Source organism: Diplodia corticola, assembly GCF_001883845.1.
Source record: "Diplodia corticola strain CBS 112549 chromosome Unknown scaffold79, whole genome shotgun sequence".
Classification (NCBI taxonomy): Eukaryota; Fungi; Ascomycota; class Dothideomycetes; order Botryosphaeriales; family Botryosphaeriaceae; genus Diplodia; species Diplodia corticola.
In genome coordinates, this window is record NW_017971558.1 from 115,715 (window position 1) to 137,767 (window position 22,053).

Sequence of the window (22,053 nt, forward strand, 5' to 3'; positions counted from 1 at the left end):
ATCCTCACCGCTCGCTGCCGCTACCGTGTCATGCGGTAGGGGAATATCTCCCACGCAGCCGCCCTCCCTCCGCTACGACACTCCAATCCCACCGCCCCGCCGTCGCCATGAAGCTCGTCTCCCGCGCCCTCCTGCTGCTGGCCGCCGGCCTCGCGCCGCAGCTCTCGCACGCCTACAGCGCCCTCTCTGACGACACGCTCGCGGCGCTCCCCGCCGCGCCGCAAGACTTCGACATCCACAACGGCGCGCTGCTCGCGCCCATCCTGATCCCGCGCGTGCCGGGCACGCCCGGCAACGCGAAGGTGCGGCAGCACTTTGTCGACTTCTTCGCGCAGACGCTGCCCGGCTGGCGGCTCGAGCTGCACAACTCGACGTCGACGACGCCGACGAGCAACGGCGAGGAGATAACCTTTGTCAATGTCATCGCGACGAGGGATCCGCCCTGGGCCCGGCCGGGCGATGTCGGCAGGCTGGCGCTTGTGGCGCACTATGACAGCAAGTTGACGCCGCACGGGTTTATCGGGGCGACGGACAGTGCGGCGCCGTGCGCCATGTTGATGCATGCGGCCAGGAGCATCGATGAGGCGTTGACGAAGAAGTGGGACAAGATGGAGGCCGAGGGCGTGGGCGAGGGCGGGCTCGAGGAGGAGAGGGGCGTGCAGATTATCCTGCTGGATGGGGAGGAGGCGTTTTTGAGCTGGACGGATACGGATTCGCTGTACGGCGCGAGGTGGGTCACCAATCGGGCTTCCATGGGCGGACAAGGGCGTGGCTGACATACATACAGAGCATTGGCCGAAACTTGGGAGGCCACCTATCATCCCGGCGTGTCTACTTTCCAGACGGCCATTTCTTCGATTCAACTGTTCGTGCTGCTCGACCTGTTGGGTGCGAAAAAGCCCAGGATACCGTCGTACTTTCAAACGACCCATTGGGCATATCAGGCCATGGCTAAGCTTGAGAAGCGTTTGCGTGGTTTGGGCGAGTTCAAGTCTTCGCCGAATCACCCCTCGAAGAGAACTGGAGCCAAGAAGGTCGATGAGCCCACATTCTTCCCTGATGCTGATAAAGATGTTAGCGCGTCTATGGGCGGCATGGTGTCCGACGACCACCTTCCGTTCATGCTGAGAGGAGTAGAGATTCTACACATGATACCCACGCCATTCCCACGGGTTTGGCACGAGATGGATGACGATGGAGAGCACCTGGACCTCGATACGGTGTATGACTGGGCCAAGCTGGTGACGGCATTTGCTTGCGAGTGGATGGAGCTGGAAGGATTCTTGGACACCGCCCCTGCCTCTAACATAGGAGTGCACACGGACGAAGAGCAAAACGGTGCGAAGCGGAAGAGAGCAGTGGAAAAAGACGAACTGTGAGTCTCATCCTCGTTGCTGCGCTTGCCCTTGTTGTTCCTGCCATCGTTGCGGAACCAGGTTTTAACGCTTCGCTCGTCTGTAGTAGACCATTATAATACTAGACCCTGGTACGAGCAATCAATGTTTTGAGCGACAATCCAGCCGCGCTTTAGCCGAGTGAGACGCTCTCATCACTTGTAAGTGGACATAGGTAGGTAATGCGCTGCTTTCGACCTGGTGCAGCCGGAATGCATGGCCAGCTGCCTAGCGCTTGGCGCTTGGCGGTGTCGCCATACAATACAGGCAACCTCCTCTCCTGCGTCCGCAAGCAGAAGTCAGCAGTGAATGATGTGCTTTGTTCCTTCGTTGCGAATTCGATGCGGACCGTCAGAGACAACATCAAGATGATTGCTTTGTCTTTCGGGAACATGTCATGAAAACGCCCCAATGACAGGAAACATGAAAGCACGGTGAAATCGCTTTCTTCTATGTGCCTCCGTTCTGTTCTGCGTCAAACATTATTTTGAAACCCAGCCAATCTGAGTATCACCACGTTGCTTCATCGCCACCGCTATGGGGAATCGCCGGGTGAGCATGTTTGCCGACACATCCAGGTTAAACACTTCCCTTTTCGACAGGCAGTCGCCTAGGGCACGTCGCGCTTCTATGTTTGATAGCCCAACAGACAGCAAACCTTACCTCAGAACACGCTGCCTGGAGCTCTTCGAACGTCACCCTTCCGTCCCTGATCGTGAGCGATTTGCAACCGTCGACTTTCCGATCGAGTGGGATGCCGAACGAGTATTTATCCTCTACCCGGACGGCAAGGGGGGTCCGGTAAAGCTTCCACTCACTCCCAATGTCAAGCGTCCGTCTTCTGAGATGGTAGCGAAAATTGAGAAAGGCGAAGCTCCAGGGTTTTTCGCTGGTTGCAGAGTAATACCAACAGTTGATATCAGCCATGAATGGGGCATCGAGGGCGGGATCACACTGTATGATCCACAGGATCCACCAGATGCCGGCATTGAGTATGTCTATCGGACAGATCACCTTCGCGAGGAATCTGAGACCCGGCGCGAAGTCTTGGCCGAGCCAAAGAGCAATCTGTTCTTCATCGCGCTTCGAGGAGACCATCTCCCCACATATCATTTCTGGCAGGATGTTGAAAAGGACGGTGACCCAAGGACAGCTGGGGAGGTTGACTTCGCTAGCTACATGGACGAATGCGCTTCGAGGCGGGCAAGTCAGCAGCTGGAGGCCGGCAAGATTCGCATTGCGGGTGAACTTCATCGGGCACACGATCACGTCGATGACGAAGATGAGGAGTATGGATCGCTGGACAGCGATTCCGGTTATCTCTATGATTCTTCTGCTGAATCGAACGAACACTCTTCAGACGAGGACTATGTCCCTGACGACGACTTGGCCGAAGACAACCATCCTGAAGACGACGTCATTGACGACGATTTCCTCGAGGACGACTTCCTCGAAGGCGATATTCCCAAGTTCGGTGTTCCCGAGGCCGATATTCCCGAGGCCAATATTCCCGAGGACGACGACTTCCCCCAGGACTACGTGCCATGGCGGCGGCTGGGCCCGGCCAGCACATACTACAAGTGCCCGCCCCACCTCACGGAATACCCCGACGCAGCCGTGGCCCGCCTGATCGACGACTTCGAAGACAACCTCCGCGTCAACGGGCTCGAGGCGACGCTCAAAGACCTGGGGTACTGGCACAAGAGCGAGGATGAAAACACCGAGCGCCATTTCGGCGGCGGCGCCGCCCCCACCGCGCCCCCCAAGCGCGAATGGCCGCAGAACAGGGCCGTCAAGACGGTCGCTTACCACCTGGCCCTCGCCGCGTCCGACGGCGGTCTGCCGCTCCAGCCGCTCGCCGGAAACGAGCCGTGGACGCGCGACGACGGTGTTGGTTTCTGGAACGAGGGCAGCGGCTACGAGCGGCCGCTGGGCGGTAGCGGCGGCGGCGGCGGCGGTGGCAGGCGGAGGCTTAGTGCCTTGAGTGACCTCAGCACCGAGTCTAGCAGCCTGTTCATCCCCTCCCGGTACAAAGCTGCCGCCTCGAGCGGCCCGTTGCGAGAGAGTGCGGGCTATGGCTACGGCGTTGTGAAGCAGCGTGGAAGCGTCGCGCAGCAGGCCACCGGGCCTATGAACGAGAATCTATCATCCTTCCACGATGCCGACGGCGACTACACGATGGTCGACCCGCCGCCGCCGGCGGGGAGTCGCCGCGGCAGTACGCAGAGGCGCGGCTTTGCCGAACCGCTGCATCGCCGCTGCGGGGGCCAGTCGAAGGTCAGATTCGAGCTTCCGGACTGTCCGGCTTGCAGCGGCGCCGGTCCCGATGCGGTGATGATTCCTGCCGGGGACGGACTGGCCGACGGCTTCCCGTACCTCGAGATCAAGCTGTACGACGGCCGGCTCGATCCCGACGGCACCGTCACGCTGCCCGACGCGTCGCGCCCGTTCCGCGTGTGGAGATGGTCTGGCAGGGCGTGGGGCGGTGCTGAGCGCGCCCGTGCGCAGCATAGGGATTTCTGGCGCATCGCGGACGAGCTGGTGGGGGATCAGCTGGAGGGGCCGGAGGACGAAATCGAGCTGAGGGTGTGTGCCGGTGCCGAGGGGCCGGACGACGACTGCATTTGGGTCGATCGGAACGTCAGGCCTCAGGATTTCGACGACATCATGGACGAGTGGTTGGAGGGAGTTGAGGGCCATGACGTGTATTTGATTCCGGTGCCGAAAGTGAGTGTGGTGCACCTGATCCGCCTCCCATATATACATCTTCCTGTGGGACTTTAGCTAACGGACTTTTCAACGCGACAGACAGCTGGCAGCACGACGGACGGAAGCGGCATCCTCCACCGCGCTCGCAACGGCATCCCCAGCAGCCTCACCGAAACCTTGTCCGGATGGTTCCAAGGCCGCCCCCAAGCACCGGTGTCGTCGTCGGTCTTGTCGACAACAGATAACGAGGGCGACGACGACCCGCCATTCGACCCCACCGACTGCGTCGACTGCGGCATCTACATCACCAGCCCGGCCGAGTACGCCGCGCACTACGTGAAGCACTTCAGAGGTCGCGCGCCACAGGACGCGCTGCTGCATCCCGGGGTGCAGCGGGCGTTACGGCAAATGGACTTTCAGCATAACTGTCCGACGTGTGGGCTGGATTTGGCGGAGCTTTCGCAAGAAGCGTTTGAGGCGCACATAGAGGCGCACGGTGGTGATGGTTGGTTGCAGCGGGCGCGAGGCAGAGGAACGCTCTTCGACGGCGATGGTTCTCCCCCTGGCGGTTCTGCAGACGAGGAAGGCAACGAGGCGGCCGGAATCGGAGGCAAGGTCTGGAAAGCGCTGTCAGACGCATACAACACGGGCGTGGGGCGAGCCGTATCGAGGCCGACGACCGCGAGCGCGGTGCCGCCGCCGCTCCCTCACACCGGTCGTCCTTCTCCTCTTCCCACGCATGGCCGCCGCCGCAGCAACAAGAAGCTCTTCCCAGACTCGACGCGGTCGAGCGACGGCACCAACAGCTTCGACGAGAGCTACACAAGGCAACATCACCCTCATCGTCGTCATCGTCGGCACCACCCCTCACACCACCCGAGCTCCCTTCAACACCCGCCGCCACTGACGCCTCGTGCCCGCCGTCCGCGCAGCCACTCGACCGCAACATTCCCCACTTCCAAGCCGTCACCGCCGTCACCGCTGTCACAGCCGCCGCCCTCATCCCCCTCCCAACATGATCCGATTCCCAACGCCGACGACGCCCACGCCCGCCTCGATACCACCACCGCCGCCACCCCTCTGCATCGCCAGTCCACCGATTCCGATGCGGCACGCTCGTCGCCGCTTCCTGGTGGTGGTCCGGTGGGGTCGAGAGGCGCGGGTGAGGAGGAGAGGAGGGAAGCGGAGGGCGGTGAGGAGGAGGGAAGGAGCGTGGGGCGGTTTTGGCGGTGGTGGGTGAAGGGGATTTTGGGGGGTGAGGAGGAGGAGGGGAGGAGGAGGAAAGAAGGGAAAGAGGAGGAGGAGGGTGAGGGTGAGGTTGAGGAAAAGGATGACGAGGAGGGGGAGAAGGAGGATGATGATGATGATGATGAAGAGGGAGAGAGGATGCGGGAGTGGCAGTTGGGAGTGGCGGAGGCGCCGACGCCGACGCCGACGAAGCCGCTGCTGCTGCCGAGGGTGAGGAGGGGGAGTTATCGGAGGGCGGCGGGGGAGGAGCAGAAGGCGGAGAAGGGAGGGTGGAAGAAGGAGGGGTCGGCTGGGAGGAGGGGGAGGTGGAGGGTGTCGTCGTTGGGGGGTTTGGCCTTCAAGCCTGGTGGTGTTGATGTAAGCCAAGATGAGGTCGATAAAGAGCTTGAGAAGTGTGTCGTCATGGCGATTAGGAGCGCGATGAAAAGGGAGAGTAAGCGGAAGAATGCGGACGCGACGTACCGGCCTAACAAGAGGACGAGATTCGAGGACGAGATCGCTGAGGCGATTGCTGAGGAGTATGTGGCCCAGCCGGAGAAGGGGAAAACCAGCAAACAGAACGGTAAGGCCAAAGCATCGGCCGGTATCAAGAAGACGGTGGAGATTACGATCTCCTCAGAGGCTGCACCGGAGCCTGCAGTTGCGACGCCGAAACGCAACCATGTGGCCGGTAAGCTCAATGTTCCTACCGGTGATAGGGCTGTCAGGACTGCGAGGGAGAAGCCAAGGACTGTTAGGAGTTGGACGCCGAGTCCGGAACCGCTTGGAGATTTTTCGCTCACGAAAGGGTACGCGTTGAGGCCGAGGCGACGGGCCTAGTGTTCTGCAGAGTCTGTTAGAGTAGCATGGTCACTTTTTCTTTTTGTGTTGCTCCCGGACTGTTAAAGTAATCGCATCATTCTCACTGAGGCTGCTTTCGGGTGACTCGTTGCTTCTCACTACAGAGACTCGCGCACTGCCTCGTGCTCAGCGGAAGGGTTCATGCACGTGAGGATGATAAAAGCTTGCAAGTCACAGATGGGTAGGTGAAGCATCAATTGGTATGTATGTACATACATGTGACTGAACTCTACATGATACGATGTATGGACAAGGCCTCGACTCACCTGTCATGTCGCAATCAACCCACACCCCAAATAAGATCTTCCTCGGCTCGTCTTAGCTTCACCCATGATGGCTTGCAGACATCTGGTGCCTACAGAGCTCCGGGCTACTAGTCACCAGCACTGCGTAGAAGTGCGAGCCGTTTGCTGGTGGTCCTCCTCTTGCCGGCCCAGCCGCTTTCCTCGTTCCTCTGCGGTCTCACCGCTGCTTGATTCATTCACTCTCGGCCATGAAGGCCTCGAGCTCGGCCAGATCGGCCTCGAGCTGCTCCTCGGCTGAAAGGGCGGGAGCGGCTACTATAGTGATGGCGGGGGTGGCGGCCGCCATGGGAGTGGTGGTGGTGGTGGTGGTGGTGGTGGTGGTGGTGGTGCTGCCGCTGACTCTGTAACGAGCCAGCCACTCCTGGCTCCTCCAGCGCTCGTGTTGGATTTCTAAGGCTGCAATCGCGGTTATCAAGTTCTCAAACGGGGGAAGAAAGGCTGGGGGACATACCCCTCCTCCGCTCCTCGCGCTGGGCCACTGCGGCATGGGCCCTCAGCCAATCCGACCCGTCGCTGTAAGTAGGGCGATCGTAGCCGATGGCCCTCCTGGCCCAGAAGTCGGCAAGTTCGTTGCCCAAGATGCCGCAGTGGCCCGGGCAGGCCTTCAGCTCGACCGTGAAGCCCTTGTCGGCGAGCTCTGCGGCGCGGATGGCCGCCCTGGTCCCGAAGCCGCCGAGGCGGTTCAACACGGTGCCGCCGCTGGTGCCCGGGTTCTTAAAGGCCCCCAGGCCGGCGTCGGTGTAGACGACGATGTCGCCGACGGCGCCCGGCGCGAACATGGCCTCTGCCCCATCCAGGGCCGCGAAGACGGCCTCTTTCTCCCCCTCGCTCGACTCGGTGCAGCTGCTACTGACGAGGTAGCGCTCCGTCCACTCCTGCTCCCCCGCGGCGGCAAACGGCGCCAGATCTTCGGCGAAGTCCTTCCTCCACACGACGGCGATGCCGACCGACCCGTCGCCTCTGGCGGAGGCGTCCGTCCAGAACACCTTCCGGTCCGGCTCGTTCCTTGAGTCTTCGAAACGGGCCTCCACCAGGGCGACGCGGTCGTCCGCGAAGATGATGCGGCGGGCGGCGACCAGCTCGCGGAAGTGTCTGTGGCTGATGTTGGCGGCCATTGTGGATGTGTGGGTGTGTGGATGTGTGTGTTCTGGTAACCAAACGTGTTAGACGGGATTAAAACAAGTGCATTTGGGAGCTGCTGGAAGCTTACGTTAAGATCTGGCTGCCGCGTTGGAGAGAAAGGTTGTGGAGGGGCACCTGGGTCAGATTTTATAGATGCCGCGGGCTGTCGCGGTCACGCGAGCGCGCGGGCTAAGCGAGGCAGCTGCCACGGTTAGTGCTAGGGCAAATGGAGCGCTTCATAAGGGCGTTTTGCTTGTCATTTTTTGAAGTGTCTTTACGCTCACCCAGGGTCTTCTGACTACTTTCTGGGTGACTACTCTTGCACGCGCCTCAGCACGGTTGCAACATGCATTTTCGAACTCTCAAAGTGACATGGCCCGTCTTGGAAAGGCTCATGGCGGCATGGCCTTCGTTTTGCCCTGACGACAGGATATCCGACCAGCCACCGGGCCGTTGCTTGTTCGACGAGGTGGCTGAGTTCATACATAAGCTCACATACATTGCTTCAGTGGCTCATTCAAAAGTCAACAAAGCATATTCGTGTGATTTCCCATTGGTATTGCGCCTTCCATGGAAGTGATATTGGTACCATGGCAGTCCGCAGGTGAAGCTTGCATGCAGGTGTGAATTGAGAAAACACATGTTGCCGTGCCACCCACCAAGACTTCACCTGAGCATCTGAGCCATCGAGTGAGCTGCCGGTGATTCTAGCGGAAAGACCTGCTCGAAATCCACCATAATGGCTTCCCAGTCGCTCGGACTTGATGCGCTCAACCGTGTATCACTGTAGCCAATCCGAAGCGCACTGTCCCTCCCACACCAGACCCAGCTAACTACGGGAATCGCGCAGTATTTCGCACGCTGTCGGCCGCGTTGTGGTTTGATGCGTCCGAACAGCGCTCGCCGACGTTGGTGGTTTCCTCTTTCGGAATCAGCTGGGGTTGTTCCTTCCCGCGGGGAAACGGGCGGGCTCCCTCGGCGATAGCGTCCTCGTCGCCGACAACACAACACCTCACGACTCAGCGCGCCCGCCGATCCAGTGCAGGATTCCGGCAAAAGCCTACAGCCCCGCATCAGCCTCCGGTGTCAGCTTCAGCAAATCACGACCCTCGACGCTTCGGTCGCGCGTTCCATTCGCGCCGCGAGCCCGTCGTCCCGTCTAAACTCTCCTCAAGCTTACCCTCCATTTTACCCGGCCACTTTATCCGCCACGTGAACTCGACCGGCTTGCGCATCCAACCCGTCTGCACCTCTGCGACCCCGGAGATGGGGCTCGGAACCGCGCCCATGTATAAAATGCGTGTCAGACGCAGACCCCAGCCGCCGGGCCAGCTCTGCCGGACTTTTGCTTGTGCTCGCGCCGCGACTGACTCCTCTTGAATCTCCACCCACCGTCGCGCGCACCGCTACCATCATGGCTGTTGGCGGTGGCTCTGCCTCGCAGTTCGACTCGGCCGCCCTGGCCCGTCGCCAGGAACTGACTGGCTCTGCTGGGCCTCTCGCACTGGTGAAGAACATCAAGGTCTTTGGGATTGCCTGTTTTGCCTGCCTTGGAGGCCTTCTTTACGGTTACAACCAGGGTGTATTTAGTGGCGTCCTGACCATGAACTCGTTTGATAGAGGTAAGCTTGATTTTCGGCTGGGGATCTCTCGTACTTCGAACTGACGCTTCGTAAGCATTGCCTGACTGGACCGGCGACGACAATTCCACGCGAATGGGTTGGCTCACCAGCATCCTTGAGCTTGGCGCTTGGTTCGGCGCTCTCTACAGCAGTTTCCTTGCCGAGATCCTCTCCCGGAAATATGCCATCTTGATCAACGTTTCCGTTTTCATCGTCGGCGTCATCATACAAACCACCGCTGCGGCCGGAGGCGCACAACACTGCATCCTCGCAGGCCGTTTCATTACCGGAATCGGCGTGGGTTCCTTATCGATGATTGTGCCCATGTACAACGCCGAGATCGCACCTCCTGAAGTTCGTGGTGCCCTTGTCGGTCTGCAACAGCTGTCCATTACCCTCGGCATCATGATCTCCTTCTGGATTGACTACGGATGCAACTTCATTGGCGGTACCGGCGATGGTCAGCATACCACTGCATGGCTGCTGCCGCTTTCCCTGCAGCTCGTTCCTGCTGTGATCCTTGGCTTTGGCATGCTTTTCATGCCATTCTCTCCGCGTTGGCTCATCCACCATGGCCGAGAAGCCGAGGCTCGCTCTGTTCTGGCCGGATTGCGTAGTCTTTCGCAGGACCACGAGCTTATCGAGCTCGAGTACGCAGAAATCCGGGCGCAGTCACTATTCGAAAAGAAGACCCTGGCAGAGAAGTTCCCTCACCTGGTAGAGCCCACGCCGTGGAACATCTTCAAGCTGTAAGCACGCTCGTATCCTATCCTCAGGCCGTGGAGCTGACAGAAGCAGTCAATGGGTCGCTATCGGCTCTCTCTTCAAAACCATGCCCATGTTTCGACGTGTGATAGTCGCTACTGTGACTATGTTCTTCCAGCAGTGGACTGGTGCGTTCTCTTCTAGCAAAACATTGAGATATCACACTATTGACACAGGTCGCCATAGGTATCAACGCAATTCTCTACTATGCCCCTCAGATCTTCAAAAAGCTTGGCCAGTCGTCCACCACTGTTTCGCTGCTGGCTACCGGTGTTGTTGGCATTGTAATGTTTATTGCCACCATCCCCGCGGTCATGTACGTTGATAAGCTTGGGCGCAAACCTGTCCTCATTGTCGGAGCTTTGGGCATGGCGACGTGCCACATCATAATTGTCGGTCTTTCATCCAAACAACGGAGCCTGCTCATAGACTAACACCTTCCAGGCCGTCATCGTCGCGAAGAATCAAGACCAATGGGAAACTCACCAAGCAGCGGGCTGGGCCGCCGTTGTCATGGTATGGCTCTTCGTCGTCCATTTCGGATACTCGTGGGGTCCTTGTGCATGGATCATCATTTCCGAGGTTTGGCCTCTTTCGAACCGTCCATACGGTATTGCGCTGGGCGCTAGTTCGAACGTATGCTCTTCCTCCTTTCTTTTACGAAACAGATGCCCGCAACTGACAGCTTTAAAAGTGGATGAACAACTTCATCGTCGGTCAAGTCACGCCTGATATGCTCACCGGCATGACGTACGGCACTTATATCTTCTTCGGCCTCCTGACTTTTGGTGGCGCCGCTTTGTAAGTCCTTAGGCATATGCTCACGAAGATAATAAAGAACTCAGCTAACACTCGCGCAGCATCTGGCTCTACGTACCCGAAACCAAGAACCTGACGCTCGAGGAGATGGACATCTTGTTCGGCAGCCAGGGCACTGCGGAAGCGGACAAGGAACGCATGAAGGAGGTCAACCGCGAGGTCGGCCTCGAGGATCTGGTCCGGGGGGGCTCGACCGGCCATGCAGAGAAGACTGAGGTGCTGCACGAGAAAGCCGAGCACACTATTTGAATGGTTGCACCATTGGGGAGACACCTGTCTCGTTCTATGGGCTCGTAGACTGATATCAAACATAAATTGGCATGATAATGAAGTGGCTACGGAGAAAAGTCAGAACTTTTGACAGCCATGACTCAAACCATTTGGGCAGAATGCTACCTTTTTTGGCAGTAATTCACTTGACATGTTGAACGGCGATACGCAACTTCCATAAAGCATGAAGGGAAGGACTCCGGCCACAGCCATTAACAGGTAGTGATGCTGCTTGTCAGCAACGAACGTAAATACGGAAACGCAGCAAATCAGATTCCCGCAATCCCGGGGAGAGGCAAAAACTCGCGCTCATGTTGCGCATTCGTGTCTCTCCTCTACATCACCTCACCCAAGCGAGCCAGCCAGTCACGCACTGCATGCAATCGCAGACGCATCGAAGACACAGTTGCCAGGTTGACCGTCCGTCCGTCCGTCCACGTACCTGCGAAGTGACAACCACCACCACTCGCCCCCCTCCCTGGGCCTATTTTTATTTATTTCCCACCCGCCGGTACCCAGCAGCAGCAGCAGCAGATGATCTGCTCCGGGCTTTGGAGTTGCCCCCTCGCCCGCCCGCCCGCGCGGGTGGCGACCGATCGACCAATCACCACGTGGGCTAAGCTTTTCTTTCCTTTGCGCCGCGTGCCGTGTGCCGCGTGCCGGCCGGCCGGGCTGGGCGGATCAGTACATAGTACGGTCGGCCAGCCAGCCAGTCGGGTGAGCTGGCTAAATCTAATTGTCGTGATCGGCTGCCGTGCCTAGGTGATGTGTATGTGGTGCAGGTGCGCAGCCGCACGCGACTCGGCTGGTTGGTGGGGACGGGGACGGGACGGGGGTGACGTACGCTTAGGTGGGCATGGGGTGGTGGTGGATGTGGGGGGTGGTGTTGGTGCGCTTGTGATGCGGTGGGTGTTGTTGTGTCTGGTGGTTGGTTGATCGGCTGATTGTGGGAGGCTGATGTATGTATAAAAGCTGTTCGATTTGGCGTCCGTGGATTTTTTTTTTCCTGGAGACAACGATGACGGTTTGGATAGGAGGGTTACTGGCTTAGCGACATCGTAAAGTGCACTTGTCTTCTCCAGTTTGGTGAAGTCTTTTGCACTCTTCCGGTAGTAGCTGCTGTTCTGATAGTACAACCGCTGCTACTATACTTTACCCCAACTTGGAGTCAGCGGAACAAAATAACGATTCTCGTCAGTTTCATCTATACGTGCTGATCAATACTTTCCCCTTGTCAATGAGTTTCGCCGTTCTATCTTCGTGACGCGGCGCAGCACCGGGCGTTGATGATGAAGGCGGGGCAAGATCAATAGGTACGAAGTTGATCCACACAGTGGTTTGACACGAGCTACCACCAGAAAAAGTATGGTTGGTGCTGTAATTTTGCTTCCGATACCAAGTCCAGAGGCGGATAACTACACTAGGAGTTTCGTGCTTCGAATTCCAGACTTTTCGACGCACATTCTGATCAGAGTGAGTGGGAAACAAGCCGACAGCTTGAAGCCGCGATGCACGACCGCCTGGTTCATGTAGTTGTTATAAGTACTTGCAGATCAGTAGTCAGTCGCGTCATCGCATTGCAAACGGGAAGCCGCGATGCTCGGTGGTAATTCATCGTATAACCAAACTGACTAGTTGAACCGTTGCTGTTTATTCGAAGCTTGTTTCGACTTTGGACAATGCGCTCTGGTCGGGTCGTCAAACATTCTTGTTACAACGAATCGTCAAGCTCATGGAAGCGTATGGGAAACAAGCATGATTATCCATCACTGACGACCATTCGCCACAAGCGCCATCCTGATGCTAAAATGGAAGACTTCAAGAGGCAAATGGTTACCTGATGCTGACGAGGAATAAAAGGAAAGCTCTACAACAAAAAGAAATCGACGCAGTTGCCCGCAAAATAGCACCAGCCGTCTTCATTATAAGCAAAAAGGAAAAAAGAAAAAGCTCAGAAGCAACCCATCTAAACCGCCGCCCGCCACTCTTATCCTTCGAGCCGAAACTCCCATTTGCGCCAGTCCCCCGTACAAATCGTGACCACCATGCCCGGCTTACCTGCTTAACCATTCATCCAACCAGAGAAGCGCTCAGCTAGTCCAACCAATCACCCGGTTCGCCATCGATCCATCATGCGGATAATTCTGTCAAGACTTCAAAGCAACTCACCCTCGCCGCTGCCATTGTCTTCATCGTCATCCTCATCCCACTCGACTTCCTCGGCCATCTCTTCGGCCCTGCGCTGGACTTCTTTCAAGCCGCTCACCTCTTCGACCCAGCCCTTTTCGTTTAGCGCGCGCTTGACGAAGTCCCAACCCTCGTTGCGGTAGCGCTCGACGATGCGGTCGCTGCAGGCGCTGCAGCAATCGTACGGCTGACCACGGATGGCCAGGTTGCTAAAGGACGAGAGGAAGCCGCGGATCTGGTGAGGGACGAGTCCCAGGGGGTGGTCGAAGGCCGGCTTGGCCGACGACGAAGCGGCAGCCTTCGGGTCGTTGTCGGTCGAGGAGTTGGTGGTCGGTGCGGGGGCATGGGCGCGCAGGGGATGCTGGAGGATGCTGACGAGGAGCTCGACGAGCATCGCCGAGGCGATCGGCGCGATGCCGGGCCGTGTGACTGTACACTGCTGGTCGAGCGTGGCGTCCTTGAGTGACTGTGTTGTGGGGTTTGGTTAGTCCGAGCTTTGATCAACCACGACAGAAGTGACTCAGAACTTACATCGGCCGGAGCGACCACGTCATTGCAGAAATAACACCCCATTTCCTCCTCGCCAGGCCCGCCAGGCTTCAATCCGTGCCTCATGACCACAAACGTGTCGAATCCAAGTGCCGCATTCATCACAATCTTTCCAGCAGCCTTGCCCATCAGGGTTGGGAGCCATCTACTCTCGCGCGTATCGAGAAGAAGGAATATGGCATCGTGGTCATCGATCAACTTCTTCAGAGTCTCAAACTCTTCCTTCGTCTTCTTCTCATCCAGGATCGGGTGGCCAGCCATCGGGACAGACATGACGTGGCCGACAGCGTCGACGCCAGGGTAGATCTCCTGCAATGTTTCCGCAGCCCGCCAGGCTTTCTTTGCGCCGCCTTCGAGACAGTCCTTGAAGTCGAAGAGCGGTTGCCGCACAGGATTCGAGAAGCTGACGGTGGCGTTGTCCACGAAGGTAATCTTGCGCACTCCCCAACCCATCAGATTGCGAGAAACGTAAGAGCCTAACGTTCCGGCGCCCAGGAGCAAGCACTTGGTATTCTTGACAACATCCAAATCAATGCCTGGCGCTATACGCCACTTGATGAGCTTCAGGTTAAGATCCACGGCTTGGTCTGCAAGACGTGTAGGGTCCATGTACGCTGAGAGGTCGACAAGTCGGCTTGTCAACTTTCCTGCCTCGTTGCGTTCCCATCCCGTGACCTTGGGCATCTTCGGAGTCTTTGGGCGAGACGAAATGCTGTCAGTGGATGTCTCGAGGGAAGTATCTACCGCGATGCCGGCTGGCTGCGGCGATTTCAGGTTGATGATGATGCTCTTGGACGTGTCGCGCGTTCGGTGGGTATCCCTGTAGCAGAGGATCTGGACATCGTTGAGTCGCCATCGCTGACGGATCAGGACGAGCAAGTTGCGCAGCATCCATCCAGGGTTGTTTTCGTACGTCGAAGGGTCGGCAAAGCAGACGAAGCGGTCCTCCAAGTCTGCGTTGTTGAAGAAGCCCTGCTCATAGGCCGCAAGCGATCCGACATGCCACGTGTAGCCATACTCTTCCATCATTCCCGGAGTCTGCGGTGTCTTGGGCCGTCCATCCTCATCATTCTCATGCTGACCCGGAACATGCTTCAGCTTCTTAGCAAGAAAGAAACCGTGCTGGCGCGAGTCCACGCCATATCGCCAGGTTTGGACCGCATCCACCAGACCTGTTGTTTCAGCCGGACTAAGCTTGGGAACCGAGCCAGAGGACTTCCACGGCGGGTCAGAGTGGATCGCAGGGAAGGCGAAGTGGTAAGTGAACTTGTACTTCTTCAAGTCGGCGAAAGAGATGGCAGAGAAGGAGGCGAGCAGAGACGGGCACGAGTAGATGGTGCCGTCGTTGATGGCGTCCCAGATCTGAGAAGAGGCTCAATAGTCTTATCCTCTCCGAGTCTGGAGCGGTGCGGACTTACGATGTGGCCGGCGCGTTCGATGGCATGGGCGCGGTCGAGGTTCTTGTAGGCTTCGATGGTGTTGACGTTTTTAAGGATGCCCTCGGCGCGATAGTAGCCGGCAGGGGCTCTGCGCAAGGGAGCGGGGTCAGTAGGTGAGGCAAGGTGAGGCAAGGTGCAGAGCAGGGTGTACTCACTCATCAGTGGTGAGAGCCGAGCCAAGGATCTGCATGCGCGACGAGCGCTCCGGCGCGTCGGTCGGCCTGATTTCGTACAGACCCAAGATCTTGCGGGCGCTGTCGTCGAGCTTGTCGTGGTTGATCTTCAGCGAGGCCAATGCGGCGTAGAAAGCCAGCTCGATGTCCGAGGACCACGGCGCATACTGAACGGTAGCCATGATGGATAACGGTTGTTGTGGGGCAGTGAGAGCTGCACAGAGCTCGAGGCTGGCGCACGAAGTAGTGCAGAGCGGAGCGATGCGTCAGCGCCTGGTCAGGATCTCGCGCGTGGGCATGTGCCTGCGTCAAGCGGGCTGACTGTCTCGGAAAGCGGCGTTGCTGGGTGGTCAGGCACGCGGATGGATGGCGGGCATTGGTTGGCGTGGGAGGATGATGTAAGGCGTGGAGGGGTTGGGGGTCCGTGCACAGGGTCCTTCGCTTGACCCAACGCTTGTGACGCGGCGCCTCAAGCTCGCCAGAACGGACTCTGGTCGACCCCCGTAATCTTTGCTTAGTCGCTCTGTCCGCCCTCGCCCAACATGCTCATCGGTATCTGTGGTGGTATGTCACGCTTCCTCCGACACGGTCCCCATCTATCCAAGCCTCTCGTGGTGCTACCCTGCCGTTCCTATTCCTTCCTGTCGATCCTCCCAAAGCGGTCTGTGATGGAGGAAACGTGATCAGCGTGAGGGTCACGCGTCTATCCGCTCTTCATGGCTTTCCTGAAGCCGGGAGAAGCATCAGACGCGTCCAACGCGTCTTGTTGTGGCGCTTCTCCCGCGTCAATCCACCATGATCCCCTGCAGAATAATGAGCAGCAATCCTGACGCGCACTCAGGTATCTGCTCGGGCAAATCGTCCATAGCGTCCTACTTAGTAGAGGAGCACAATTTCAAGCGCATCAGACTAGCTCGCACTGCTTCTACGCCCGCGGTTGAGAAGTCGGCCTCCGACGCCCACGTGCCACTTGACACACCCCCAAACGAGAACAACGAGCCTTGCTTTCAAGACGTCCAGAGCCTGATTGACTTCGTCACCAAAAAATGGCAGGACCGCTGGGTCACTACGGACATTTGGGATGAAGAGATCGTCGATGTCTTGTTACGCCGCCCCTTCTTCCTTCTGGTGAGCGTGGATGCTCCCGTAACTCTCCGTTGGGAGCGCCTCAAGGCACGGTAAGCCTTTGGATCGTTCACGAGATGAAGCGGCGTGCGTCTGACTCTGTCCAGTTGCGCCGCCTCCTCCCTCGAAGCCCCCGACCTCTCGTCCTTCGTCCTCCGCAACGATTCCCACCTTTATTCCCCGCCCACACGCCTTGCCTCGCTCCTCCAGCGCGCCCAGCTCCGCCTCCTCAACAGCAGCCCGTCCCTGTCCTCCCTCCACGCTGCCCTCGCTGCGCTCGACCTCCCCAACGAGTCCCGGCTGCGGCCGGCGTGGGACCAGTACTTCATGCAGCTGGCGTCGCTAGCGGCGCAGCGTAGCAACTGCATGAAGCGGCGGGTTGGATGCGTGCTGGTGCGCGAGCGGCGGGTTGTCAGCACGGGCTACAACGGCACGCCGCGCAAGATGCGCAACTGCAACGAGGGCGGCTGCCCGCGCTGCAACGCGGCCACGCCCGGTGGCTCATCGCTGGCCACGTGCTTCTGCCTGCACGCCGAGGAGAACGCGCTGCTCGAGGCGGGCCGCGAGCGCATTCGCGAGGGCAGCATCTTGTACTGCGACACTTGCCCCTGCCTGACGTGCAGCATCAAGATCACGCAGGTCGGCATCTCTGAGGTCGTGTACAGTCAGACGTACAGCATGGACGTCGACTCGGCGAAGATCTTCGAAGAGGGCGGGGTTACGTTGAGACAGTTTGTGCCGCCGAGGGAAGGGCTCGTTGATCTTGGGGAGCCTGATGCGAAGCGGGGCTGACAGACCGGCTGGAAATGGGTGGCACAGTAGAGCAGAAGAGTTCATCCACGTCGATGGTGGAAATCAAGGAAATCCAACATGGAGAATCTGAATGTAAGCTGGGCGCATGTCGTCGGGAACGATCTTCGCGGCGCGACAAATGGGGGCGCCCGCTGCAGGGCTCGCATGCTCGCATCCATCCCTCCGTTTCACCGCCTTTGTCAACCCTAGGTCCATCCACTCATACCAATGATCCCTTGTGCATGCCATGTATCAATAATGCCCCACCGGTGCAACGCTGTAGTCTTACGAAGCGTACTCTCAGCCTTCTGACAACAGCCTTATCAATCGTACGACAGCCTCTCTCTCGCCCAATTGCAACTCTTCACGGTGGGTCGGCTTGAAATCCTTGCCCGCTTTTTGTGCGATTACTTGCAGCAGATAGCCCCTTATGAGTAATGGCTGATACGAGGCTGCTCATCCCAGCTACAGTACTCCAACCACGCGCCGGCCCGCGCTAAAGGCCTTGGCTCTCTCGGTGTCGGATCGAGGCAATTCGGATCTGTAGCCGTCGGATGGGTGCACAAAGGCGGCTAATGATGATGTGCTGGTAGGGCGTAAACTACAGGCTTAGCACCCTGAGGGGCCCCGCATAGAGCCCCGCCCCGCTGGAATCCTTCGTCGGCACGCGTGGCAGCGCGCTGCACCGTGCTTGCCCACCTCCGAGGTGTGCTTTGAATAATCGGATCCAAAAGCGGCAGATCCACCAATATTTTGATACGCAAGCTCCGTTATAAAGCAGCCGCTCCGGGACAGGGTCCATCCTGCACTCTTCCTCTCCCACCTTTGTGAAGCACGCATAACCACGCGCCCACGATGACTGTTGATTATAAAATCGACTTTACGGTAACATGGTGCCTGAGCTCAACGCCTGTACTATCCGTTGACGCTTCCCCCAGACTTTCAGCAACGTCATCAACAACGAATTGACGTCTACGGCAAAGACGAGACATGCAATCAATCCCAGCACGGAAGAGGCGCTCGCCGAAGTGCCCGTGGCCACCAAGGCGGACGTAGAGGAAGTTGTCAAACATGCCCGGGCAGCATTCCCCGGCTGGAGCGACCTTTCCTACGACGAGCGCGCAAAGCACCTCGTCGCGCTGGCGGACGGCCTCGAGGCCAACTCGCAAGCCTTCCAGGACCTGCTCGTCCAGGAATCGGGCAAGCCGGCGCAGACGGCGGCCATCGAGGTGGCCATGAGCGTCGGGCACCTCCGCGAGATCAGCAAGCTGCGGATCCCAGAGGACGTCATCGAGGACACGGAGGAGCGCACGGTGGTGGTGCGGCACATCCCGCTCGGGGTGGGCTGCGGCATCGTGCCGTGGAACTGGCCGCTGCTGCTGGGCGTCGGCAAGGTGGGCTCCGCGCTGCTGACCGGCAACACCTTCATCTGGAAGCCGTCGCCCTTCACGCCCTACAGCGGCCTCAAGCTGGGCGAGCTGGCCGCCCGCATCCTGCCGCCGGGCGTGCTGCAGGTCGTCAGCGGCGGCGACGACCTGGGCCCCATGCTCACCGACCACCCGGGCGTCGACAAGGTCAGCTTCACCGGCTCCACCTTCACCGGCAAGAAGGTCATGGAGAGCTGCAGCCGCTCCCTCAAGCGCGTCACCCTCGAGCTCGGCGGCAACGACCCGGCCATCATCTGCGACGACGTCGATCTCGACAAGGTCGTTCCCAAGGTACGGCACGCACCCGTCCACTCCCAACCCTCCCCCTGTCTGTCCACTGACGTCAACCAACCGCCCCGCAAAGATCGGCACCTTCGCCTTCCTCAACTCGGGCCAGATCTGCATGGACATCAAGCGCATCTACGTGCACGAAAACATCTACGACCGCTTCCGCGCCGCCCTCGTCGACTTCACCGCCAAGAACGTCAAGACGGGCCCCGCGTCGGATCCCGACGTGCTGGTCGGCCCCATCCAGAACAGCATGCAGTACGAGAAGGTCAAGGACATGTACGCCGAGATCGCGAAGCAGGGGTGGAACGCGGCGCTGGGCGGCGCCGTGCACGAGCGGAACAGCAGCACCGCCAAGGGCTACTTTGTCCACCCCGCCATCATCGACAACCCGCCCGACGACAGCCGCATCGTCGTCGAGGAGCCCTTTGGCCCCATCGTGCCGCTGCTCAAGTGGCGCGACGAGGCCGACGTCGTCAGGCGCGCCAACGACACCAAGATGGGCTTGGGCGCCAGTGTTTGGAGCAGGGACCTCGACCGCGCGGGCCGGATGGCCAAGAAGCTCGAGGCGGGGAGCGTGTGGGTCAACACGCACTTTGAGCTGGCGCCGAACGTGCCGTTTGGAGGCCACAAGTGGAGCGGCTTCGGAATGGAATGGGGTGTCGTGGGCATGAAGGGGTGGTGCTACACTCAGTCCATGTGGACGAGGAAGGAGTTCTAAGATGCAAAGCCAGCAGAGGCAATGGCCTTGATTACGAGAGAAGAATATCCCATTAAGCGTCCATTCAATACAAGAAATAAAATTCATACATCACGTACGGTGAGCACCGCGAGTGGTTGGCCGAGCGCTAGAGTCGGCCCCCATCGGACGCCTTCCGCTCCTTGAGTTCGCTCTCCCGCACCCCGCCAGACACCGAGCTCCTACCTAACCCTCAAGTCGGCCGTCCTACGACACGCCGATGATCTCGCCAACAACGCTCTTGAAAATGCCGTTCGGGTCAAAGTCCTCGCGCACCGCCTTGAAGCGCGCCAGATGGTCTGGATCGAGGTTCTTGACTGCCTGTTTGAACACATCGCGCGTGTTCTTGGTCCAGTGCGGCCGGCACGGAAACTCGTCGATCAGGGTGGTCGCCAGCGTGTGATCTGCTCGCCATCAGCCGTACGCTCTCGCTCTCCACCGGCGAGGACGCAACCTACAGAACGGCTCATTGAACCGCAACCCGTCTCCGACCGTCGGCTTGAAGCTCGGGAAATCGAACATGATGGCGCCCTTGGTCCAGTCGGCGCCGTCGGCCGTGCCGTACGTGACCTGGCCCAGGAGGTCGAAGTAGGGCTTGCCGAACTTGATGTTGATGCCGCTGCGGTACGTGCTGGTCATGACGATGCCCTTGGCCGCCTCGTCGTCGAAGGCCTTGCGCACCCGCTTCAGCACCGCGTTCGCCTGCGTGACGGGGAACGCCAGCTCCAGCGTCAGCCCGCGCAGGCCGTAGTCCCACTCGGTGCCGTAGCCCGGGTACAGCCCGCCGATGAGCACGTCGTAGTTCCACCCGTACACCGGCCACGACAGGATCGCCGTGTCCGTCGTCTTCTCGTGGAAGTTGGGCGGCGACCACAGCGAGAAGAAGAGCGTCTCCGCCGCGATGTTGGACGACGCCAGGTACTTGCCCGAGTTGAGCAGCGCCGCCGCCGTGTCCGCTTCGGCTTTGGTGACGGAGAAGGTCGACTGGAATCCCTCCTGGTCTGACATGTTTGCCGGCACCTCGTCGTAGTAGCGATAGTGGAACTTGCGCAGGAAAGGCCACCACTGGTGAAGGCCGCCGTGTGAGCTCTGACCAAACCGAAACGCCACAGAGAGAGAGGAGCAGAACCTACCCAAAAGTTCGCCGTAGCATACGGGCTGATCATGCCATATATATCCCCATCCAAAACCTCGTCCTCAAGCAACCTAAACGCACGCACACGAAAACCGTCAGCACCCCGCCAACAAAAAGAAAACCCCCCAAAAAAACTCCCCGGGGAACCCCACTCACGTCTCCTGCCTCGCATACACCTTGAAGTCCGGATAGACCCTGACCCTCATCCTGGCAATCACGCCCAACAGCCCCAAACTCGTACTCGCCGCCACCCACTCCTCACCGCTCCCATCCCCCCTCTCCACCACCCGCAGCTCCCCCCTCCCATCCACCACGTGCACCTCCTCCACCGCCGCCGCCACCATCGACTCCTCCCTCAAACTGCTCCGATGCGCCCCCATCGCCACGCTCCCCGCCAGCGTAATGTTCCAATTCACAAGCGCATACCCGACCGTCGCGCCCCTCTCGTGCAGATACTCCGCCAACTGGAAAAACGTCACGCCCGCCTCGATCAGCACGGATCCATTCGCGGCGCCCTCGGGCAGGTCGAACTCGCTGATCCCGTTGACGAATTCGGTGCGGATGATCAGCGTGGACGGGTCGTCGGCGCACATGGTGTCGTACCACATGTGGCCTTTGCCGGAGGCGCGGACGGGCGTGCCCGAGGCGGCGGCGCCGCGCACGAGCGAGATGAGGTCCGGGACGGAGGTGGCGTTGACGATGCGCGAGACGTTGGTGCAGGCGGGGTGGCCGGGGCCGTCGAAGGTGTTGTAGGGGATGGCGGTGGTGGAGGGGGGGAGGAGGAGGAGGAGGAGGAGGGGGAGGAGGAGGAGGGAGGGAAGGAGGAGGAGGGGAGGCATGGCTGGAGAGAGGTGGAAGGGAGGGAATGGCTTTGTGGGAGCGGGGGCGGGAATGTGGGTTTGCCTGAGGTAGGTAGGCGGGTTGAGAGGGGAGGATGAAGGGTGGGGAGGGAAGGGGAAAGGAAAAGGAAAGAAAAGACGGTCTGCCTACCGTGCTGGTTTCTTATAGTACGCATGAGGCGGCGAGCGGATGACCCCCCCGAAGTTGGCAGCGATGGGCTGGCTTCATCATCGTTTGTTGTCTCGGCCTTCGCGAGCGGGGGGGG

General features: G+C 59.3%; 7 protein-coding genes across 7 annotated transcripts; 4 read left to right on the plus strand and 3 right to left on the minus strand.

Moving 5' to 3' along the window:
- Positions 1–107: 107 nt before the first annotated feature.
- Positions 108–6,170, plus strand: BKCO1_7900033 (glutaminyl cyclase; the record flags this gene model as incomplete). The annotated part of the gene is made up of 5 exons (XM_020279131.1): positions 108–730; positions 788–1,375; positions 1,893–1,946; positions 1,997–4,121; positions 4,203–6,170. 5 exons carry the CDS (start codon positions 108–110, stop codon positions 6,168–6,170), a joined length of 5,358 nt encoding a protein of 1,785 aa, XP_020125767.1.
- A 498-nt stretch (positions 6,171–6,668) lies between these two features.
- On the minus strand, positions 6,669–7,611 carry BKCO1_7900034 (reverse transcriptase from transposon x-element; the record flags this gene model as incomplete). Its single annotated transcript, XM_020279132.1, has 2 exons — positions 6,669–6,892; positions 6,948–7,611. The coding sequence occupies 2 exons, from the start codon at positions 7,609–7,611 to the stop codon at positions 6,669–6,671; spliced, it is 888 nt and encodes a 295-aa protein (XP_020125763.1).
- A 1,421-nt stretch (positions 7,612–9,032) lies between these two features.
- BKCO1_7900035 (quinate permease) lies at positions 9,033–11,073 on the plus strand (the record flags this gene model as incomplete). Its single annotated transcript, XM_020279133.1, has 7 exons — positions 9,033–9,240; positions 9,296–9,989; positions 10,039–10,133; positions 10,192–10,397; positions 10,450–10,641; positions 10,700–10,806; positions 10,866–11,073. 7 exons carry the CDS (start codon positions 9,033–9,035, stop codon positions 11,071–11,073), a joined length of 1,710 nt encoding a protein of 569 aa, XP_020125764.1.
- A 2,176-nt stretch (positions 11,074–13,249) lies between these two features.
- BKCO1_7900036 (autophagy-related protein 7) lies at positions 13,250–15,624 on the minus strand (the record flags this gene model as incomplete). The annotated part of the gene is made up of 4 exons (XM_020279134.1): positions 13,250–13,747; positions 13,813–15,192; positions 15,249–15,357; positions 15,425–15,624. 4 exons carry the CDS (start codon positions 15,622–15,624, stop codon positions 13,250–13,252), a joined length of 2,187 nt encoding a protein of 728 aa, XP_020125761.1.
- A 631-nt stretch (positions 15,625–16,255) lies between these two features.
- On the plus strand, positions 16,256–17,359 carry BKCO1_7900037 (deoxycytidylate deaminase; the record flags this gene model as incomplete). The annotated part of the gene is made up of 2 exons (XM_020279135.1): positions 16,256–16,620; positions 16,675–17,359. The coding sequence occupies 2 exons, from the start codon at positions 16,256–16,258 to the stop codon at positions 17,357–17,359; spliced, it is 1,050 nt and encodes a 349-aa protein (XP_020125762.1).
- An 855-nt stretch (positions 17,360–18,214) lies between these two features.
- Positions 18,215–19,795, plus strand: BKCO1_7900038 (aldehyde dehydrogenase; the record flags this gene model as incomplete). The annotated part of the gene is made up of 3 exons (XM_020279136.1): positions 18,215–18,244; positions 18,298–19,077; positions 19,151–19,795. 3 exons carry the CDS (start codon positions 18,215–18,217, stop codon positions 19,793–19,795), a joined length of 1,455 nt encoding a protein of 484 aa, XP_020125759.1.
- Positions 19,796–20,020: 225 nt separating this feature from the next.
- Positions 20,021–21,787, minus strand: BKCO1_7900039 (fad fmn-containing dehydrogenase; the record flags this gene model as incomplete). The annotated part of the gene is made up of 4 exons (XM_020279137.1): positions 20,021–20,217; positions 20,272–20,878; positions 20,947–21,019; positions 21,105–21,787. 4 exons carry the CDS (start codon positions 21,785–21,787, stop codon positions 20,021–20,023), a joined length of 1,560 nt encoding a protein of 519 aa, XP_020125760.1.
- Between the last annotated feature and the right edge of the window lie 266 nt (positions 21,788–22,053).